Source organism: Corylus avellana, chromosome 7, assembly GCF_965113065.1.
Source record: "Corylus avellana chromosome 7, dhCorAvel1.hap1.2, whole genome shotgun sequence".
In the NCBI taxonomy this organism is placed as follows: domain Eukaryota; kingdom Viridiplantae; phylum Streptophyta; class Magnoliopsida; order Fagales; family Betulaceae; genus Corylus; species Corylus avellana.
In genome coordinates, this window is record NC_142496.1 from 26,569,334 (window position 1) to 26,593,953 (window position 24,620).

Sequence of the window (24,620 nt, forward strand, 5' to 3'; positions counted from 1 at the left end):
CACAAGATATAAAACGCAAATTAAGTACATATAATGTGCAAATATGTGTCATCGGAGCCGTATTCAACATACTATTAAATATGAATTTTTTTTTTTTTTTTTTGGAGGAAATAAAAAGGTGATGAAAACTTAGTGACATTGTCTTACTCAGATGATTTTATTTTATTTTTCCTATTTGTCTTACTTAGATGATTATGTCGACATACATGTCTTATTTTCTTTACAAACGTAGTTACTTAAGAGTTAAGAATAAGATTTTAAGGAGGAAGTAGATTTGGTAGAAGAATACAGTTGATTGCACGCAAATCCTGAATCGAAAGAACATGTAAAGAAAAAGGATAGTCCATCACAAAGTGTCCCACTAAGAACCACTGGGAGTTACTCCGATACTTACGTTAATATAATTAGTTGAAGAATGTAATTAATGAGCTAAAGGAAATTCTAAAAGAAAAGTGTTTGGCTAGAATGATGCGTACCTCTTTATGGAGTGTTTTCTAACGCTTGGTTTGTTAGGAGAGGTGGGGAGAAGGGGGGGTCCATAGGATAACTGATTTGATTCTGTGACTCCTACTTCATTATACAAACATCTCTTATATTCCAGAATAAAAAGACGTTAGGAGTCTAGGTAGCAGTGATCCGAATACTATGAACATGACGGCATCTCTCTATTGCTTATGCGTCCATCCACTTGGACATGGCTAGGTTCAATCGTCCTATTGGACTTGAAATAAATGGGCCTGTTTGGACTAACCAAATGGGCATGGAGAGACCCGCTTTCCGAAAGTTTATTCATGGTTACACCATTAACCCAAAAAACAAACAAAGAACAAAGAAAACAGTAGAGTATTGTATATTGGTTGATTGGAAGCTTATTCGATCTACAAATTAATTAAGCTTGACTTCAAAACAGTAGAGTATTATATATTGGTTGATTTTTTTTCCCTCTACTTTTAAACATTCATATAAGCACGTCAGCACGAGGGACGAAACTAAGTGTCGGTTAGAGGGTCATGGCCCACGGCTCCCCATTTTTCAAGTTTTCTCCTAAAATTAAGCTTAGCCGCTCATTTATACTTTAACAGATCCTTTTAGACAAAAACTCAAATCCTAGTTCCGTAAAAGAATCGTGGAAAAATATTGAGTGTTCCCTCTACAAGTTCAACACATGATCATCTCTCTCAAGAACATATGCCGGAGTACACAACACACACTCAGAGAGGCGCAGGAACCATGGCTTTGACGCCATAGCTAGTTCTCATCTTGCCCAATCATTTTCAGACGGTAATGCTCACTAAGACTCCGACCAACTTAGACAATATTATAGCCATTAAGGGATTGGTGCATTCATATGTGGCCAGCTAATCAATAAGCGTGACAAGAGCAGATCCTTTTCGACTTGTATCAATCATGCACGTACGTCATGATCCAAAACATGCCACAAAAATTTCATATTTCAATTTTCAAGTGCCTAGTGACAACCTTAGTGGACCTCGTCGGAAAAAAGCTTCTTGTTGTCACCAAAATGGCATCACTAGCTAGCCTCCATGGCTTCCTATTCATTATGATAGCCCACAAAAAAACAAGAAAAAAAATGTTCAAGTGGGCTTACGTAGAAACGTCTAACAAAGCACGATTAATCATATTCCTGGATAGAAAACTTAAAAACTTTACAGAAAATCATGTTCCATGATTATGTCATCAGCATCAATTATTATAGTGTCTGAAAGAGGAGGCCATGGCAGATTCCCACTGACAAAGACCCCTAACTTTGGGAACCTTGATATCGTAATGGTGCCTGAGTTTGCACGCCAATTTCCCCGACATTTCCAACACTTGGATTCTACCTGTTACACTTGTAGGACACCAGCACTGCGGATATGATGCACAAATAGTTTTCGTTATCCATTTCTATTGCGGTGTAATACTTTGGATAACGTTTTTTTTTTTTTTTTCATTTATTTAAAATAAACGGCTCAAATTGTAACGATAAATACAAGAAAGTAGCTTGACTTGTGTGGTAAATCTACCCATTTAGAAGGTTCGGCCACCCCAATATTCTCCGGTTCTTTTAGATGGTTCGCCTACTGATCAATAGTTACATAAGTCACATTTTTTCTTTTTCTTTTTTCTTTTTTTTAATATTATTGTCATCGTTTGAACCGTTTATTTAAATGAACTATATACATATACACATTACACCCAATGAAATACCTTAAGTATTGCACCATATCCAAATTCTTTGGGTATTTTATTGGGGAATGGGGACCCCACCATTACAGGAAGTTGGCAAGGGAAGGTCGATCACACGTAAGGCACGTGAGAAAATGGGGGTAGTAGACTTCCACTAGGTAGGGCCACCTGAGAATTTCTCCAATGGCATCCAACAATCTGGTGATTCTCCCCCCAATTTGTTGGAATTTCTGTAATTCTTATTCAGTGAACTGACAAGGATTCTCACGTGAATTCTTCTCATTATTTTATAGATTCTTTTAATTTTATTTTATTTTTATTTTTCCTTGTGGCCTGATCATTCTTCTGATGCTTGCTTAATCAGTCATTCGATCTGCCTTTGATGAAAGTTGTCACCTTTTTCTTGGGCTAGGAATCTCTGTCCCACTTGATTTTGGAATGTACAATCCATTATTGGCAATGGCCAACATCCATGAGGTATGCTAATTTTTGGAAATATTCAATTATAAATTTGCGTAGGAAGAATATAGAAATTGTAGCAACAACATAAAAGAGAGCTCAATGCTCGAGTAGGAAGCTCACTGTCTGAGCAAATTTGTTCGGATACTAAAGAGCCCTTGTCTGGACAGAAGGGTTCTACATGCCCCCAAATTACATCCCGGGATCCTCAATGGTAGGGGATATCGGTCTGAGTAGGGAAGCTCATTTCATTTAATAGACATTAATAAAATGGTAAATAAAAAGTATCATAATTTAATTATCTTTATTAATTGTGTTATTGTCCAAGCTTCTTCTACAGAGGGTTGATGACAAAAGATGATAGTAAAAGCTCATGATGGAGTAGTTCTTTATGTAATCATGGATTTAATACCAATTAAATTCGTTTTTTTTTTTTCCCCTACCTTTTTTTTTTTAAGCCTAGCGAGGAACTTTATAAGATTTGGAGATATTTTCACACGTACTAATATTTAAATTTGTTTAAAACGCTGGAAAGTATCTTGTTTTTAGTATATTGATCATGCATTTCTCCTATGAAATATATTCTACTCCCAAATGTCAACATTCTTTTGCTTCCACCTCATTTTCTTTTTGGTTGTCGGGGATTGCACTTGATCATGTGACACTAATTAAAGCAGAGGCGGAAAGAATTCTTAAAAGAAAAAGGAAAAAAAAAAAAACCATTTCCCATTTCATCGACAAAAGAAATTCTGTCACGAAATCTCAAAGGGGAGTGAAGGGGAAAGTAAGAAAGAAAGAAAGAAATTTCCATGATGTTTGTAATCTGTAAATACATGCATCAATCATGCGAATCGATCTGTAAACAGAAGACAAAGAATGAAAGATCACGTAATTGTGCAGGAGTTGGAAAGAGAATAAGGATGTCGACGTACGAAGTTTGTGTTGCTAGAATATACTGCTTTTACTAGTTGTTCTATGGAAGAATATGCTACCCAAATCCAATCTATACGTTTCAGCACTGATCTCGATCTCCAACATGAGCACAGTGGCGGGGTCGGCCACGGTGGCGACTTTTGTTTATTGTGGAGACTTTGTAATTCGAGTTGACTTTTTTTACTGTTTAAATGTTCATAATTTTTATTCTAGTCATTATACTTAAGAACATTTACTAAATGTCACTATTTGAACACCCTTAATTAAATAGATAAGTTTTTTGGGCTTAAAATGTTACCTTCCACATATCACTATATATTTTGCCAAATTTTTGTATTGAACGGCTCTAGGTCAAAAAATGACAGTGTCTCTCATTCAACTTCTTTTATGTAGTTGTTGCACCTTTTCAGGGATCTGGATCACTTGAAATTCCTAAGAAAATTTTAGTTTCTGAAATTTCAGATCTAGGCCAGCCATTTTCATCCAAGAGCCATTATCCTGCCACGTGTTCAACTACTAATAAAATAATAATAAATTTTTAATAATATTAATAATCATCATTATTTTATTATTTTATTAGTAGTAGGACACGTGGCATGATAATGGTTCTTAAATAAAAATGAATGACTTGGATCTGAAATTTCAGAAACTGAAATTTCCCTAGGAATTGCATGGGATTTGAATCCCCTTTCAAGTGGGTTAGCTTTTTGGCTTGCTTCAGAAACCACATTATGCGGCTTGGCTTTTTGCCCAAGATATCAAGGACGGAGCCATTTTTTGACCAATTTCATATTTATTGCTCTTAACTTCTACATTGTATTTCCATTTGAATATGTTGTTGGAGAGTCCAACCCAACCGTCTTAATTTTTTTACTTCCATGTAACATTTTTCCCTATTTGATTAAAAGAGAGAGACACACACAAAAACAATTGGTCAAGAGTTCCTCACCTTCAAAATTCCATGTGTGGAATTATAAATGTAGTGCAAAGAAATGGGAGTATAGAAACTTTTTTTAAAAAACTGATCAATTATTTTTATTATATTAAATTTTAAGATATTTAAAAATATATATATCGAGCTTAAATAACATTTCACTTGCCTTGAACATTTTCTGATTTTCTTTCTTACAGTCTTGTATACATAACAAAAAGTTTTCTCCTTCGAAATAAAATAGGGGGAAGAAAAAAATATATATATATATTGGCAACTTGTTTTAGCATATGCTGCTTTCGCCTTCACGCAGGGATGCAACAGCAGGGTCGGGGCTCCCAATTTTGAAAATTTTCCTTTAGCCTTATTCAAAAAGTCATAAAGTATGCAAAATTATTAATAATATAAATGAACCAATTAAAAGTTATAGACGGTCCGTCAAGTCCCGTCCCTAATTCCTTCTGTGCTTATATGCATCATTGATATGGCAAATCATTTAATATTTGGCAAATCATTACATAATATGCACAATATTTACTACTTCGTTACTCATAATTAATAAAGAGACCCTTAAATAATCCTTTAATAAATAGTCTTTGTCATTTTTAATTCCTGGAAATGCATTCCTCCCTATCAACTTTCTTAATTAAACAAATAAAAACTTATGATTACAATGATAGTTTAATAAATTAAACAAATAAGTTGCCTACGCGGAGCAACTTACACAAGCGGAAAATTGTTGAGGATCCATTGTGTCCATTATGTGGGAATGCTCCAGAAACGGCTTTGCATATTTTATGGGAGTGTCCTTCAGCTATGGATGCTTGGAGTATGGGGTGTCGGAAACTGCAGAAGAAAAGTTCTACAGGTGTCTTATCTTTTCTCCAATTGGTTGAGGATATTTTTATTCTTTGTGCAGAAGCTGAAATTAAGCTATTTATAGGCCTAGCTCGTCGTTTGTGGCTTCGACGAAATGATGTGGTGCATGGTGGCACTATGACCCATCCCACGTTACTGGTTCAACGAACAAAGATGGCTATAGAAGACTTTGATGCATCTATCGGGTTGGGAGCAGGGGCGTATGCCACACCCACTGGAGGTATTATGGTGAAATGGCAAAATCCACGACTGGGCTGGAAAAAAGTAAATTGGGATGCTTCTTTGGCATCTGGAAAAGGCTGGATGGGTTTTGGTGTGTTGGTGCGGGATGAGCAGGGTCTAGTCATCGCAGCTTTGAGTAGAACCTGTGTGGGCAGTTTGGATTCTCTAAAGGCGGAGGCACGGGCAGCTCTTGTGGCGGTCCAATTTTGCAAAAATTTGGGACTTGATCGCCTTCATTTTGAGGGGGATGCACAGGGGGTAATAAAGGCCATTAATTCTTCAGACCCGGATTGGAGCAGCATGGGGATGATGGTGGATGATATCAAGCAAGAATTACAGTCTCTTCAACAATGGCAAATGTCCTTTGTTCGCAGGGAGGGTAATCAGGGAGCACATATTTTATCAAAAATAGCAACACAGAATTTTATGGATAAGTTGTGGCTATATGAGCCACCAGCATGTATTTCTGATGTTTTACAGATGGAGCAATATGCTCCAGCTGGTTTGAATTAATTAATGAGAAAGCAGTCTTTTCTTCAAAAAAAAAAAAATTATTCAAAAACCTTTTAAAACCAACCAATTCGTCCCAGTACTACTTACCTCACTTTCACTTTCTTTACCAACTTTTCTAAATCACTCACATAAAAGCCTCCTCATACATTCCTCTCTCCATTATTTCATAATTTATATTAAATTTTGTGTATTTAATTAACAGTGTTCTCAGTGCCATAAGTTTAAATTGTTTAAATAATGTAATAGCATATACACCATCAAAATATGTGAAATTTGATTTAATTCATGAAATAAATTATATCTATTTTATTTTATTTTATTTTCATTACCTGCCCACCACAAGCTAATAAATAAAATAAACAATGACAGTATGTCACTTCTGGTTATCAAAAATCAAACAAATATATAATTTGGTGAGATGCTTTTGGCTTTTCAAATAATTCGAAAATGGTCAATATTTTTAAACTAATGATGGCCTTCAAAATATTTGTAAAAAAAAAATTTAAAAAAAAAAAAATCAAGTTGGGGGAGGTGAAGGTGTATGAAAAACCAATTAAAGTACTAAATCAATATACCAATTAAAGTATATATATATATATATATATTAAAAACGAACTCCTCAATATTAATGTATTTAGTTACCTACCAAGTAAACATTTACTATATATGAGCGTTTTGGCTTTTAATGTCATTGGAAATTGGTGAGGATTCAAATAGAATGTGAAGAGTTATATGGAACTGAATCCATCACATAATGAGTCCAATAATTTTTTTACCCAACCGACATGTGAATTGTGGAGTTCAGAGAATTCACATCCCGCTAAATAAAATAGCATTTTTGCTATTTTGTTGAGCCAAATACTAAAAAATATATTTTATTGAGCTCAACAAAGGGGTCATCAAAAGTGACATCATCCCTCACGTAATCTTAAAATGACGTGAGGGTGATGTCACTTTTGAAACTTGTTGGGCATGTAAATCTCATTTTCGGCCTATCAACCAACTAACCCGAAAACTGAAAATAATTGTATAACACCACATTGAATTCATTCTTAAGCCACGTAAAAAAAAACACTTGGCATGAGGTAATACCCATTATAGGATTAGGGGTTTTTTTGGGTGTAGGGAATATTTGCAATAGGAAAATCTCTAATAAATGCATAATACGTGATAAACGGTTATGATAAAATCTATTTTAAAGACCAACATACATCGGGTAAAAGTGAATTTTCGTCCCATTCCTTTGTGTGCAACATTTGTTTTTCCTAAGATTATATTCTTTAATATCATAATTATCTTCGGTTAGCTCACTTTGACACACTATTTTACTAAGTTTCTGTCTTCTTACCAATCGTTACTTCAACACGTACACAATCAGCTGTTCTACCGTAACTCATTAGAAGCTTGGCAAAGCATATGAGGGGTAAGGACCGAGGACGAGGCAAACATGCAGCACAAATCAAAAGACATTGGCCTAATAACGTTATAAGCGGTGACCAGTAAAAATGTTATATATTGTCTAATTACAATGTTCTTAGCCCCCATAAATATTATTGTGTAATTAAATATTGCACAAGAGAGCCACTGGAGAGTGGAGAGCCACTGTTTTTTTTTTTTTTTTTTGTTAAAATCTGTATTTTTGTCTTCTATTTTTTTTTTTTTCAAAATAAAAACATTAACAAACTACTTCAAATTGAAAACACAAAAATAATTTTCACATTTATATCACATCAGAACAATTTTTTAAAAAAAAAACACACACAGATTTTTTAAATTATTAATAAAAAGAAATAGATTTCATTTTCCTAGCTAGGCACACCGCTATTTTTTTATTATATAAATGTTAATATTAATTGCATTAGATACAAACCTAACATCTAAAATAAATTTTATATTATTGTAGTGTATGTGTTAGTACCTATTAAGTTTGTCCCTTCTAAAAACAAAAATTAGCCAATAAAAACAAAATAGCCTAAATAGCGTTAGATCTTAGATTGTAAAAGTAAATCTAACACCAAATTTTTGATTTAAATCTGATGATTTTTTTATTATTATTATTTTTTTTGATAAATAAACTTAACAATATTGTTGATAACTTCCTTGGATCATATGTTGTTCTATTGCAAATAAATACTTTAAAACAAATTTTTGATTGCTTTTGTTGTCTCTTTCCTCATATATATATGTATATATTATCATATACAAGTATACTATTACGAATTGAGTATGGGCGATTAGTATATATCCTTATTAATTTTTATAGTATATATATATGTAACAATCTTCCGATATATTATATTATAATTTTTTTAAAAAATATTTACAAAGTTATTGGTACCGGTAGTAGAGAGTGCACTGTAAAATAGTATATATTAATATTTAGAACATGAGTTCCCAAAGGAAGTTCAATCAACTGTGGACCACGCTTCATGAAACGGAGGTCACTAGTTCAAATCCCTTTTATTGTGTGGATGTACATGTCAGAAAAAATAGAACATGAAATATTGGACAACATATTATACTTTTATCTAAGATCCTTTTATTTTTTTTCCCTCACTCTTTACCAAATAATTTTATTTAAAAAAAAAAAAAAAAAAACTGATAATTAACAATTCCCTTCCCAAAGTTCTAATTAAGAGCATTTACATTGAGCTCAACAAATTTTATGTGTTCAAAGAAATAAATGTTAAACATGCAACACCAAATTATTTTTTCTGGGTAGAAGCTGAATTTCATACTAATAAAAAATAAAAAACCGTAAAAAGTAAAGAGTAGTCGTGCCATCTTTAGCAGAGGAAAGGGATGGCCACGCAGCCGCCTCCTCCTTTGTTTGAGGTGGCCACATATGACACAACCACCTATTTCTATTTTATTAAGGAATAAATTAGACCTTGAATCTTTTTTTTTAAAAAAAAATGATAATAAGTACATGTTTTATTAAAACATTCTTACAAAAAGGTAAGGAAAGTTCTCTAAAAAGTGTGTTGTATTTTATTTTTTGAAATCTATTTTATGGTTTTGGGTTTCAAAAAATGAATCGTTTGTTAATTAAATTGATCATTCATATTTTTGTTTAATCATTTTATCAACTTCGAACTATCATATCAGTTTTTATAAAAACTTGTAGTAAAGACTATAATAATTTAACAAACAATCTTATTTATGTCAAATAGGACATCACTAATCAAATTTGAGATGGAACCTGACAAAAAACTGAAATATCGTAAGCTCAAATAATTTCATTGTAAATTAATAAAGTTTAAAGGAACATTGAAAAATAATTAGTAGTTTCCTCAATTATTTGGGGTATGGTTAAGAGAATCTGCTTGAATTTTCGTGTTTTTTTGTTAATTTTGGTAAGGAGAATCTCCTCTGAATTTTCCTTTTCAGTAAGAGAATCTCTCCTCGTGTCCTTACCAAAGGTAAAACCAATTATTTACCTTCCACCCTGTTGTCCTAAGAGAATCTCGTTTGATACTTTAACGGCGTCAACCTATTTCCTAAAATTACCCGAGTGTGACAACCATCACCCAATCACGCGTATCAGAACCGTCCATATTACCATTTCACTCTCTATCTACGACCTACGTTTCAAAAGTCTCTCACGCTTTGATTCCTATTTTGCAAAGAAAATTAATTAAATTAAAAAAAAAAAAGAAAAAGAGATTCTTCTCCATCTTCCTCTTACGTTGGACGCTTATATATACGAATAACGCAACCCCCAAAGCGCTCATACTTACTTTGAGCCCTCAAGTATTGGAACCCCCATTTTTCTTTCTCTCTCTCTCTCCACGAAGCTCTCTTCCTTCAATGGCGCTTCGGAAAACGCTTGCCAAGCGTCTATTTGACGGTGGCAGAGTTACATCACCGTCGGTGACTCTAGAGCACTCGCCGATCTCCTCCCCTTCGCTCCAACCCCCGGTTCCTCCAAACGCATCAAAAACGAACTTCCACCGCGAGTACATCACCTCGCCGGACTCGGCCGAGAAGGGATTTTTCCGGCGGTTCCTTCACCGGAGAGCCCTCAACCATTCGGCTCCGAGGCTCCCGGAGTTCCTGTCCCTGCCGGTAGGGGACAAGCTCCGGGAGAAGCTCAGGTCCATCAACATTACCGGCGATCATCTCAGGCTCGACGGGCTGAGCCCTCCGGGGAAAAAGCCGGACCCCTCCGCCAATTCGGTTTACGGAATGACGGTCAACGACGCGAGGAAGATCCTGAGGCTCGCTCAGATGGAGAAGCTAAGAGCGAAGCTGAGGGAGATCCCGAAGACCTCGATTTCGTACTCCGAGTTCGTACGGATCTGTGCCGAGGGTTCTGAAAATGAGGATCAGGGTGTCGAGTTCGCCAAAATGTTAGACGAGTCCGGAAACGTCATCGTTTTGGGGAACGCGGTGTTTCTTCGGCCTGAGCAGGTACTGAAGTTTTCTCGTTTTCCGGCCATTTCGCTCCAAATTTTATACATATAATATATTAAAGGTCTAAACTACCCTTGGCCTTTTCCGAAACGACAATTTTGTCCGGAAAACCCATGGAACAGTGGAGAGATACGTATCCCCAGAATCCAATCCCAGTATCTCTCCTCATCCTCCGTTACGAGAAAGGTAATTTCACGCGCCTTCTGAGGCTCTCGTAATACCCGCTTTATGCTTGGATGTGGTTGAAGGGCTCGAGTCGCTTGACAGGGCCACCTTCATTCTTGCGTTTGAGCGGTGTTCCACGCTCCATAGGGCGCGTGATAGTCTGTCCAGGCCTACACACATGCAACGTATAAAATGCTTTTCCTCGTCTTTTTAAACCTTATACACCAAAATTTCAAAATTAGTAAAAAGCTTTGGCTTGGTTCTTTTCTGTCCCTCAAAGATCATATGTCCAATAGAATTTTGATTAGGGCCTTTTCAATACCGGGGTCCGCGATTAGGACAAAGTTTTTTACTAAATTAGGTTGATTTTGGACAATTAATATAACAATATCAATTTTAAAAGGTTGAATGGGAATAATTTTTTAAGATATGCATAATCCATTGTTATTGTTAGTGACATCTGATTAAGCCCATTAAGCATCTTTATATATGTATATGTGCAGGCAATTAGGGACTGATTTTAAGATGTTTGATGATTATAGGTGGCGAAGTCAATGGAGACACTAATTTCTCAATCGATAGCGAATCCGAACGACCCGAGAATAAAAGAGCTGGAGCAAATGGAGATCCGAAAGGCCGAAATCGACCAAAAAGCCCGGGCCTTGGTCCGTGGCGAGCTGTACTGTGGGCTGGGATTTGTGATGGTCCAAATGCTGGGCTTCATGAGGCTCACCTTCTGGGAGCTGAGCTGGGACGTGATGGAGCCCATATGCTTCTTCGTCACCTCGGTCCACTTCGCTCTCGGCTACGGCTTCTTCCTCAGGACCTCCACGGAGCCATCTTTTGAAGGCTACTTCCAGCGCCGATTCAGGGTCAAACAAAAAAAGCTCATGGATTTCCATAACTTCGACATCGATAGGTACAACGAGCTCCGGAAAGCCTGCTATCCAAGCTCCTCTCCCTTTCCAAACCCACAACATTTCTCGTCCTTCAACCACGAAGCAGGGGCGTTTGCTGGTGCGGCCATGCATCGTTGAAAAGAAACAGGAAATTTTCAAGCAATAATAAAATACCCAAAAGGAAATGATTTCTCTTAAAGGGTCGGTTTAATTAAGTAGTAGAATTAGAGTTTCGCCTGAGTGAAGGTTTTTGAGCAACATCGATATCTTATATATTGTAAATATTTTAGGAGTTTCATAGGCTGCACGAGTGGCCAGGAAGTTTCTTGTCAGTCTTGTCTTGTGCCGTGTGGTGGTCTCAGACCCAAAAACATCGCCTCGAATTAGGCTTTGTCTGCCCCCTGTCCTTGTAAAGAAATATACATCATCAAAGAAAACAACAGCTTTTATTATGTTATTTTCACATAGTAAAACTCCCTCTCATCAACCTTATTAGGGCCGGGCAAATTCACCGTTTACCAACTTTTAACCGCCTATCAGCCGATAGCCGACTGACTTTTACCAACACCGTTTAACCAATGGGCAGTAGGTGAAGCAAATTTTTTTATTTTAACAAATTCGGTTCGATAGACGAAATAAAATTTGTTAACCAAATAGACTTTGCCGACTGCCTAACGATCAACTTCGCCGATAATTTCCAATTTTTTTACATACCGACATTACTGACCGACTTTACTGAATTGACTTTATCGACCGCGGTTTGGTGTTGGAAACAAAATTTGGCAAAATAAGTCGGTGAAATTTCCGACTTTACCAACATTTGAGCGAAACAATTTTTCTACCAACACCGACCGACACCCAGCCCTAAACCGTATGAATTGACTGCAATTTGAAATCCCGATTCCTTTGAAGTTTCACTCAAAAGGAATCACTTGATGGGCTTAAAAGCCTTGTTGTAAATGAGACAAAATTGAGGTGAAAAAGTTGATAATGTGGTGAATGGTTATTAAACAAAATGAAGATAATTTATAGGAGAAAAAGATCGTGGCAGACACATTATAGCTGGACTTTTGACTGTAATAGCAATGTATCCTCACAAATGTCATCCAACCATTTACTCTTTCTTTTCTTTGATTCGGCCTGCATTTGCATTTTCTTATGGCTTGCTTCCGTACAATCCACATCAACTGGCATGTAAAGTTCTTTTAAGAAAAGAAAAGACTCAAATCAAAAGGAGATTTTAAACTGCGCTGCATCTTTGGGAGCAAGAATTTGTAACGACTTAAAAAAAATATTTATTATATCACTATTACTCTACACTGATTAGTTAAGTTATTATTGGCATGGAGTTCCATATAAATTCAGGGACGGAGCTAGAGTTTGGGATGGGTAGGGGCCAATAGCCAAAAAAAAAAAAAAAAAAACCTTTATAAGATTTTTTGTTTTTACCTTATAATTTTTTTTCCTTGTGTTAGGGGGCATGGCCTACACTGGCCACTCTCCAGTTCCGTCCCTACCTATAATTATTTATAAAGCTCAATCTCACGTAGCAATGAATCAATGTATGACTTAATACTCATGAGCATTTTTATAATCCATCTGCTCAATATGAATAATTAATCTTATTAATACGAGACTACCTTTTAAGATGTCACAAATTTAGCATGAAAACATCGATCTCTATTGTAAATTATGTACCATAAGAGGAAAGTAGCACAAAATTGCCGTCTAAAAAAAAAAAAAAACCTTCTTCTGAGGGGAGCCAACGTCTCTTTATAGTATTGAAAAGACAAAAAGTGTTCCTCTTTTTTTCTTATCGGTATTCACTTCCGAAAAATTAATGAATTACATAATTAAGATCCACTTGCTAGCTAGACACATGTAATTGTATTTGTTCCCTTCATTTTCCAATTTCTTCTTGGTGGGACCGACGTCAAAAGAGAAGAATTAACTTAAACATCAAAAAACATCACCACATGTTAAACCAATAAGATAAATTCAAACATATTACGAATTTCCGGTTGTCCGCTGATTATATAAAAACTTCTACCAGTAATATTGCCAATGGCTTTTTGGCCTCAAGAACATCATCAATTTTATTCTAGAAAGTCAAAAACAACGAATATAACGTTAGGTAAACTGCATTGCATGATGAACCTAAGTGGTTTTTCTCGTAAGACCCCTCTACGGGTGAGGTTAGGGCCGCCCTTCTCGCTATTAAACATGTGGTCATCAAAGGGCTCAACAATATTATAGTAGAGGGTGATTCTCTTCTTATTGTCACTCCCTTCCTTAATAAGAACCTTCAAGCCAAATGGAAGTTGACATCATTCATATTCAAAGTCTGACTCCTTTTAAAGCATATTCTTGTTTGAATGTTTCAAAAATGAAAGTATGCTCATAGATTCTGTGTCTCTCATTATTGTAGTGTTAGCCTCAAGAATAGCACCAATTTGACTCCAAGAAGTTAAAAATAGTGGTAAATAAGGCGGCCGTGGATGCATAAAAATTTCTAGCAACAATGTCAATGACGTTTGCATTAATTAATAATTGCACCATTTTTGTTCATATTTTACCAAAAGGGTCAGCAAATTGACTTAGCCTTCTTATTTTCCGGCACATAATTAACCATTGGATGTGAAAGTTTAGATGATTGGTTTTTTGCTCAAATGCTTCATTATTTTATTTTATTTTTTGGTTAGTTTTTTTTTTTTTTTTAATAATAATTAAAAAAAAAAGTAATTGTGGCCCTTTTGTTAGACCATGACGGTGGTCCTTTTGCAGGCACCACTGTCATATTTGCTGGTGAGATCCGAGAAAGGCACAAGTGTGAGGCGATATATTCTTAGTAATTTTATTATTGGATTACTAGTAATTTGAGTAGTAAATATGAAGAAAGTTTATATGAAAACTATCTACTCGAGTAGGTCTTGATCAGCCTACCCTGATGCTTCGAAAGATGAGCTCCACAAGTGTGAGGCGATATATCCCATAAAGTGGGCTAATAATTACTAGAATGACGAATCTCAATATCTAAATACATGTCAATTTAATAAATTAAATTAAAAATAAAATTTCTTTCAAAAGCTAGTTGGAAAGAAAAATTTAATTTATTATTCCTCTCCTCAAAAGGCCTCATATATGGCCCCATTATATTATTAAAATCCCCTCACCTCTCATATATGAGTTATTTGTGGAAGATTACTATCGGCATCATTTGATTTTCCCACTTCATATATGTGTTATTTCATTGGCTTTCCCCTGTATATTCAATTTGTGAAAAACTACTTTTTACAAGAATTGAAAAGGCAATACCAAATTTAAAAACCCTACAATATTCAACACCAAAATCACTCTTAAAAGGTACCGTGAGAAATGAAATTATTATAGTTCGATTTTTTAAATTATGCCTCTTTTTTTTTATTGGGTCGAGTGTCTTGTCCTTTTTAACAAGTTAGATGGATTATTATAGATTTGACTTGGTCCGATTTTAATTGAAATTGAAACGGTTAAAATTGACAGACTTATGTCCTATTGTAGGACACATGTCCCAATTGAACCCAAAGCAACCCATTATTTAGGAATGAACCAAATTGAGAAGGTTGGGTCCAGGGCCTTCGGACCCTGTCCTTGACCAATAAACCTGGAGCCCGGAGGCCCATCAAACCGGTTAGTTATCAGGCAATAACAATTGCCTCTAGATGGCCCAAAATAAATTAGACCCAAGTAAGCAATCAATGGGTCATTTTATCTACTTGGCCTGTCCTGCTAATCCAAAGGCCCATAGTGGTTAGCCAATCATAAATTGGGTCTGAGTAACTGAGTAAGCAACCAATGGGTCGTTTGATCTACTTGGCCTGTCCTGCTAATCCATAGGCCCATAGTGGTTAGCCAATCATAAATTGGGTCTGAGTAACTGAGTAAGCAACCAATGGGTCATTTCATCTACATGCTCTAAAGACAATTCTCAGTTTAGTAAACTAGATTAAAATATTTTTATTTTTATTTTTTAAATCAAGTTTGAAGAAAAACTTGCTCAAATTCAGATTGATGAGTTAACAAATTGAAGCCCAAAGCTATGCTAATTTAAGGTCCAGCGGCTAGGACACCTTGTGATATCGATTAACCTAAGAGGAATAGTGACAGGACAAAGTTTTCTCAAATACAGTATATTAGACTGTCATCTATTTCTAGAATATATGATTCTCACGTTTATTTTTAATACAATTTACAAAGCATATGAGAATCACTTGCTCAAAGGATAAATGTCAGTTCAATAAACTGAATTTGAAGAAATTCCTTCAACTCAATTTAATACGGATCAAGCCTAATTTTTAAGACTAAAAATACATATTTATTTTACTTAATAAAAGAAATTAAAAACCAAGGCCTCCCTTAGTCTATACATGGTTCCGTCCGCTCCCGTCTTCATGTAAGAAGTAAGCCCAAGGGCATTTGTTAATGGGCCTAGAAATAGCCCAGTTGAAGACTCTGATCCGGACTTGATTTGAGTGATTTCTTTTTGGTTTTGTTCCATTAACTACAAACAATTTTTTTTTTTTTTTTTTTAAGAGGAACCAACACAAACAGCAAGAACAAACAGAAACAAAACTAACAGGGGGATGGATCTTTTCCACTACAAATGGGAAATGAGAGGGAATGAGGCAAGTGAATGGGAATGCAGCCGGAATGAACTCTAGTCGCGGCCCAATAAGCCACATGGTGGGCGCAGAAATTTGCACTTCTGAGAACTTTAAGCCAATCCCCCTTAATATCATTTAATTCCAAACTTTTCTTCCCCAGAAAGAAGAGAAATATCATTTAATTACAAAATATCCACAAATTGCTTCAAGCAGGAAATCTATTTGTAATTTCTCCATAATGGTAATTTCTCAACAACAACAGCTTTCATAAAGTAATTTTTTTTTTTTTACCGCTTATGCTAGTTTTGAAAGTATAAAGTTCGAATTTTGAATTTTGAATTGAAATTAATCACTTGCACAAATGGTGAAGCTCTGAATCACTTTTCCACTTTGCTTATTTTGGAAGGAAAAATATAATACTTCTCTCTCTCTCTCTCTCCCCCAGAGAAAAAGATGTTTCATCTCTATTGCCCAAATAATTTATTTATTTATTTATTTATTTTTGGTTTTTATGATAGTAGGCCATATCACTTGAGTGAAAGAAAATCATGAAGGTTTGGCACCCACTTCACCTTACATGCCCAAATTTATATCCGCAACAAATTGTGACCCACCCAAGTCTTTATACTTGCTGTTGAGCAACATCGGAGCTAATATTCTCTCCAAAAAAAAAGCAGCCACCGGGGGCCCATAGGCATGGTTCAAGGATAGACTTTTCCTAAGACCACGATGGAAGAAATTTTAATTCATATTTATTATTTAATTTGTAATTTTTATATACATATTTAATAAGTATCAATTTAATGAATCGAAAGAAAACTTATTCTCCATTAAAATAGAAATATGTGTTTTTTTTTTTTTTTTTTTTTTTTTTAAAGGGAATCCATATCAGTCTTATGACTCTTATTCATAGAAATCATGAACATAAAGCTCTTACAAGTAACCATAGCCAAAGCTACGAGGTTACAATCGTCACATATGACGTATTACATTCCAGACCCAAAACCAATTCACTAATCCATGACTAATTCACATATGACGTATTACGAGGTTACAATCGTCACATATGACGTATTACATTCCAGACCCAAAATCAATTCACTAACCCATGACTAATTTACATATTAAAAAACAGATATGTGCCAAACAAACTCAAACTAATGTATAGGTAGTGTTTATTCCTCAGAACTAAGGGTAGACAAACCTCCAACTAAAACTCTTTCTCCTCGACCCGAAAGTCAGGATAATGTTCACATCCATAATCCAAAGATCTAGATCACAGCAAATAAGGCAGAGAGCATCACGCATGCAGATCGAGAGGGGACAGAGCCTTATTACGAGCAGAAAAATTGAAATAAAAGCGTACAGGAAAATAAAGAGACTAAAACAGAAATACAAACAGAATAGGAAAAATCGGACAAACAACAAATGAAAACCAACATAACAGAGGAAAAACCGGAGAATCACACTAAGCGAGAAACGGTAGCCGGAAGGAAGCCGATCGCATGCTAGCCGGAAACCGACGCGGAAGGTGGGGTTGGAGCTCATTGCGGGGGGACACGAGGAAAGACCCGACAGTAGACGGTGGGCGGCAGAGAGAGTGCAAAGGAGATCGGCGTCACACACAAAACAAACTGGGGGGGAGTTTGAGTGAATCCCCCAAGAGCATCACCCATAAAGTGTGACAAACAGGCATATCCACAAATATGTGTTTTCTTTATGGGTAGTCTTTGTCCAAAAAGAATCACTAAGTTTACCTCAAAACTGAGTTTAAGAAATTTTCTTTAATACAGTCTATAAAATTGTCATGTGTCCATAATTATATGAAAAACATGTGTTTCTTTTAATAAAAATTTTCTCTAACTGTGTTAATGCTATATATAGAAAAAAAAAAAGAAAAAAAGAAAAAAAAAAAAGTATGTTTCAATAAACACACACGCGACAGTTTTATAGACTGAATTAGTGGACAATATGTTAAAGGCTTCTTTTTTTTTTTTTCCTTCACAATATTAGATTTTACACCCAATTAAATAGAGATGACAACAAATGTGAGAAAGTCTTTGTGGAGCCCCACTTATTTAAACAGGTTTCAAACAACCTGCTCACTGGTCAAGAAAAACTCACATTGATTATTCGAATTGCTAACGATTCAAACGTCAAATTGTTGACAATCGAGATCCCACCCAACCACTTCTCAACAACCAACACATTGATAGTCCAACCGGCTGTCCAACAAATTTGCCATTTGTTTATGAGAATGTATTGATTTCGCAACTTTTGGTGGGAGTTATCAAACTAATCACTAAATAATCTTCGCATCTGCTTCATTATGAGGTGTGATGATTAAGTGGGATCCATCCATAATCCAAAATCATTTTCTTCTCCAACGTGTGAGTTAGAAGACCATTTGATTATCCTTTTCTTCGTGAATTTGATCACCAAACAAAACTTCTAAGTTATGAATTTGGTTGACGTTTATAATTATATGCTTAGATTGGTTTATTAGGTGGGGGATCCCTCATGAGTAGTTAATAACAGTCTTAATCCTTGACTTTTGCCTTCCAAAGCTACCGGTTTTTAAAACATATCATTGTTGCAGAATCTCACTAGCTCGGCTCCAACAGGATAAAGATTTCAATCACTATCTTCTTCTTCTTCATTTTTTTTTTTTTTTTTTTAATAACCCTTGGTATAAAATGAACACTAATACAAGGATTATTATTATTTTTTAAATTAAATTTATAAAATTAAGGAAAAAATGTAAAATTAGTCATTGTGGTTTACTTGATTTACAATTAACTCCATGTGGTATCAAAATGAACTCAAACGTCCCTGAGGTATGCCAAAAATATAATTTAGTCTCTACAATCAAATTCCGTCCACTAATTTAACAAATTCATTTAGTATGACATTGACTTAAATATGACAAGTATCAATATTGGCTCTATGTTTTACGCTATTAAAATATGTTAAGTGAACGAAATTTGACTATAGGGACTAAATTATTTTTTTGGCATACCTCAGGGACTATTGAGTTCATTTTGATACCACAAAGAGTTGATTGCAAATCAGGTAAACCACAAAGACTGAATTTACATTTTTCCCTAAAATTAATATATGTTCTTAGAGTCGGAAAAATGTATTTGAGAATCACATGCTATAAGGACAAATGTCACATGTTATGTAATTTTATTAAAATAAGTGTGCTTTAAAGACATATTTCAGTTTAATATATTACGTTGGAAAAAATTTCTATCAACCTAAATTGGGGAAAAAAAAATTGTAACTTTTTCTTAGTTTACGCATTATGCGTTGTATGTATGTAGCTGATTTGAATTTCCTTTATTTTTTGGGGGGAAAATACATTTTACCCCTTGAACTATTCACCCATTTGCACTTTAACCTCTAATGTTTAAAAAGTGATACTTGACCCCCCCCAAACTTCCAAATTGTTGCAATTCAACCATTCTGACTTTTTTTTCTTTTTCTTTTTTTTTTTTCCCCTCAAAATGCCCCCATCTCGTCTTCAAGAGGTAGCTCAATCGGTTAAGACCACGCTTAATGAAGTAGAAATCACTAGTTCAACTCACCCTTTCCCTCTTGTGCGGATGTCAAAAAAAAAAAAAAAAAAAAGCCCCCATCCCATGTTAAAAAAAAAAATTAAAAAATTAAGGGGTGGCTAGCCACCCCAGACCGGCCACCCCTTAATTTTTTTTATTTTTTTATAACTTGGGATTGGGCCATTTTTTGGGAGGGGGGGGGTCAAAATGGTCGAATTACAACAATTTGAAAGTTTTGGGGGTGAAGTGTCACTTTTAAATATTGGAGGTCAAAGTGCAAATGGGTAGATAGTTCAGGGGGATAAAATGTATTTTTCCGTTTTTTTTTTTCTTATGATTCTTTCAAATTTTGAAGCAGGAGTATTTAATATTGTATTTTTTGTCAAAATAAAAATATTTACAAAATATTGTTTTTTTTTTCTCAAAAAAAGAAAAGAAATAAATATATAACCTTAACTAATCCGCACCATCCAAACAATGCATCTCAAAATAGTTGGAGATATAAGCAAAAGAACATTATTTGAGCCATCAAAATCATGTGATTCGACTCAAATGAAAAGTGGTATACGGAAGCAATAATTAACAAAAGAATGCTATGTCAACAGTCAAAAATATTGCTTCTATATCCCCCCTCTCTGATGTGATGGGATCCGCATCAAAAAGAGGGAGATATGAAAATATACAAATTTACTTCTTCTTTTAACATTTGTCTAATAAATAATAATCAAGCAATGACACCATCACACGTTTAATAATAATTGCAGTATAAGAGGGATACAATGTAATAGTTATAAACATTTATACTAAGATAATGTTTTGATACGAGGGAATATAGTTATTTTATAATTTGGTCGCGCCATGCCACCATTACTATGGAATATTTATTTCCTTAAAATGAGAAATAGTTATCTTTATTCAGTAGTTCTAGAAATTATTTTCTTAAAATATTATTTGTATTGAGATCTTTGTTTTTTTTTATTATATTTTCTTTTATTAATGCAATCTCAATTAAAAAATAAAAGAGATTGCTTCAATTCGACTTATTAAACTGGGTCGAAAGCGAACTTGAGTTGGTTCTTATACTCAAAAGTTAAGAGTAGAGGCCAGCATAAGAAAACAAATCCAAAATCCTAAGAAATTTCTTGATAATGACCTTAAAGCATATTAATGTAAGCATGAGTGACTTCCCCTAAACATTTGATTGTGGCCATTCTCTCCTGTGGCCAAACAAGCCCTACCAAAATAAAGCTTCATGTACATTCAGAATAGACCAAACCCAAAGAGGCAATACTTTGTAAAATTTCATTCCAATAATATCTCTAACTTTTCTCATCAATCACCCCACCATTTGCTTCCAAGTTTACATTAGCTTGGCGTGCTGGTGCATCACATAGCTTCATCTTCATGCAATATTCATCACTTCACGGCAGCATCTATGCATAGTTCACAGCAAGAACATTCAATTATTCCCCCTTCATTTGGTCTCTAGCCCTATAAAATGATATATTTAATTATTTACTTAATAATATATAATGGTGATTTATCCAGTGAGGGTGTCTCTCATATATTCTTTTATAGATTTGTAGCTTTTTAAGGAATTTTGTATGTTCGAATCTGAACAAACATCTCCATGAAAACTATCACCATTTCTAATATTGCTTCCGGGAATAATTCAACTCCTTTTACTTTTAGATGGCAATTTAAAACTGCCAACGATGACATATGAGATTTAGAATTGGACAAGCCACGATGTGGACATGTGGTCCACCATACCCCTTGCTGCTGGAATCGGGTTTGGATCCCTAAAATTAGGATCTTTCATTTTTTTTTGGTAAGAAGGAAATTGGTTGGACTAAGAGAGAGTGTGTACTGACTCAAGAAAAAGGGTTAAAACCACTAATTGAGTTGTTTTAAAATCATTTGTAAAGCCCAGTCTCATGTAATAAGGAATAACATGGAACTTAACACTTATGAATATCTTTATAATTCATCTTCTCAATATAAAATCAGAAGGGTTACATCGTGACTATAGGGTCTATCTATCTCTCTTTAGAGAGTATGTGTTAGAATATACGGAAAATATATTATATATTTTTCATATATTCTAATATAAATAAAAGCTAGCTCAAGAGGTGATGCATTTCCTCACACTTATAAACTGACCATCAGCCCCTTCGATAACCGATGTGGGAGACACATATGTCCACCACTCAGAATACCCCTAAGAGTTACATTTTGCTCATTAACTTTTTTTTTTTTTTTTGTCTACAATACAAAGATCTCTATTTATAGGGTAATGTCTAAATACAAGTATAGTAATTAAATCTACTTGATTTAATTACAATCCCAATATTTGATTACAATTAGCCCATAAATATGGAATATTTGATATCAACATAATTATACAATATACGGAAAATAATATATTTTTCGTATATTCTAACACTATGAATCTTAAAAGAGTAATGCTAAAAATTACATTTTTATCTCACAAGCCTCTTATCATTTTAATAATACTAATGTGACAGTTCTAACCAACATTTAAATCCCTACTTTAAAAAAAAAAAAAAAAAAAAAAAAAAGAAGAAAGAAGTTGGAATTATCCCATCAATAATTATAAAATAAAAATATAATTTATAATATTACTCAGTTTTTAAAAAGTTGGACCAACCTGATTATTCCTGGTTAGCTTGTATTAGGCAACCAAATGGTTAAAATTACCAAAAATGATGTCAAGCAAGTAGAAGAAGAAGTAAGAAAGCAGTATACGTGATGAGTACAATTTCTAATTATGGTGTTGAAGGGTCCAACCTCTGACGCTTTTTTCGCATGGCATGCAACTTTTCCCCTCCACCATCTTTCAATTATAATTAAGAATGCATTGAAATATTTCTTTCACCGAACTTTCCATTCTATGACCCTCACCTTTTTCTACTCCACAATAAACAAAGTGGAGCCAGCGTGCGCAGGTGCATGGTCAAATTGAAATGTCCGAGCCACTGATTTGATCAACGGCTCACCTAATTTCTCCAACCAAAAAATATATATAATAATTAGTACATAAGCTTTGCCATATAATGTCATTCCTCGTCACTCTTCTAACGTTTGGTGCCTGCTTGAATTTCTTATTAGCCACTTAATTAGAAAAATGAAATCTAACGCGAGAAAAAGTTCTAGTTTGAGTTTGAGCTCGTGTTTGTACTCGGCTCGTTTAATTCTTATTTGCATTATTTTCCATGATATTCTCTTCCCCATGCAATTTTATTATTTTCTTTAGGGATACTAGGAGAATGAGGACATTGAGGAGTGACCCCAATCCCATGTCCTTTTCTTGAATGCAACCATGCCTAGAAAAAAGTTCAAACATGCCATGATTTGCTGACCACGCTGTGACTGCTTAACTAACATGTCTTATTCAGTGACCCTTGCTAAATTCTTCTTCTTTTTTTTTTTTTTTTTTTAAAAAAAGCTTCAAATTGACTCCATGCAGGGGAAAATATCAAACATGTAAGGGATGTTATGTTCTTTCTTTCCTGTTCTTAACTTCACTTGATCGGACTTCACATGAAATCCAATCAATTCATGCCATGTTATAAATATCTTTTGCTTTTTGTACATAATGGGAGTCAAGTCAAGCTCTCCTTTGCCTTAAACCCTCCTTTTATGTTAGATTAAAGTTTTGAGACTTTATGAGGTGAGGTGACTCATTTGACACCGGCAATGACCTAATATTGATTGTACAACAAAGATTATGAGTACCCCATGTATGTATTTTTTTAATGCAAAACATAGTAAGGGTATGAGGAAATTTTGTTTAACAAAATAGTTGGAACGTTATAGTTTTTACAGCAATCTATTTACAAGCTCACGTGCCAATTCACATTTTATAGAAATGAGTATCACATAGTCAATTCACATTTTAGTGGTTGATACGGTACTATCTTATCAGTTTGTAAACGTTTTAAGTTTAATGTGAATTGCCATTTGGTAACCTACATTTTAGTAAGTGTCATGTGAATTGTCACATCAATTTGTAAATGACTTATAACAACTACAACACTATTGAATGACACCACTGTCACCACCATTGTTAGTACAATTACTTACAATAGAATTGTTGGTTGATTGTGTTGACTATCTTGTCCATTTGTGAGTCCATCAGTGTCTCGGTAGCTGTTGATCTACTAAGTTGGTGTGAGTATTAGGCGACTCTCCGCACTTATAATGAAACCTGGACCCAAATCCAAAATGGCCCCCAACCATTTTTTTTATGGTAAAACATCCATATTGTTATGTTAATCACTATTATAAAATAATGCATGAAGCTTTTATTTAATAAAGTAGATGAGCTGTATTCTAATCGGCATCGGTAACGACGGTAAGCAAGCACATTTGGAGACAGTGTTAAGCCTTAAACAATGGGAAAGAACATATACTGAAGATTACTTACAAGAAAAAAAAAGACAAAAGAAAAAATTAGGATTTAGGTTAAGTAGGATACCCAACCAAACCACCCATCTCAATTTTTATTGTCCAAAAAATACATATTTCGCTCATATTGTCTTCCTAAATTTCAATTTTATTTGAAAACAATAAATAATAATTCTTTTGAAAACAAGTCCATTTTTGAGTTTCACGACTTTCTTTTGAAAAAAAGAAAGTCGTGGAACTCAAATATTTCGTACACCTAAATCTTGCGTCTTAAGTTGCCTAAAGCAAGTAAACCCTAGGACTTTTTCCTTAAACGAATGATTAATGTTAATTTTTATACCTATTTTATATTGGTAATTTTAAATAGTTGACATAAAAA

General features: G+C 34.5%; 2 protein-coding genes across 2 annotated transcripts; both read left to right on the forward strand.

Annotated features, from left to right (window-relative positions):
• The first annotated feature begins 5,329 nt into the window (after positions 1-5,329).
• LOC148584735 (uncharacterized) lies at positions 5,330-6,127 on the forward strand. Its single transcript, XM_088518602.1, has one exon. The coding sequence runs from the start codon at positions 5,330-5,332 to the stop codon at positions 6,125-6,127; it is 798 nt and encodes a 265-aa protein (XP_088374728.1).
• Positions 6,128-9,886: 3,759 nt separating this feature from the next.
• LOC132184567 (calcium uniporter protein 5, mitochondrial) lies at positions 9,887-11,917 on the forward strand. The gene is made up of 2 exons (XM_059598246.2): positions 9,887-10,540; positions 11,251-11,917. The coding sequence occupies exons 1-2, from the start codon at positions 9,938-9,940 to the stop codon at positions 11,743-11,745; spliced, it is 1,098 nt and encodes a 365-aa protein (XP_059454229.2). The 5' UTR covers positions 9,887-9,937; the 3' UTR covers positions 11,746-11,917.
• The last annotated feature ends 12,703 nt before the right edge of the window (positions 11,918-24,620 follow it).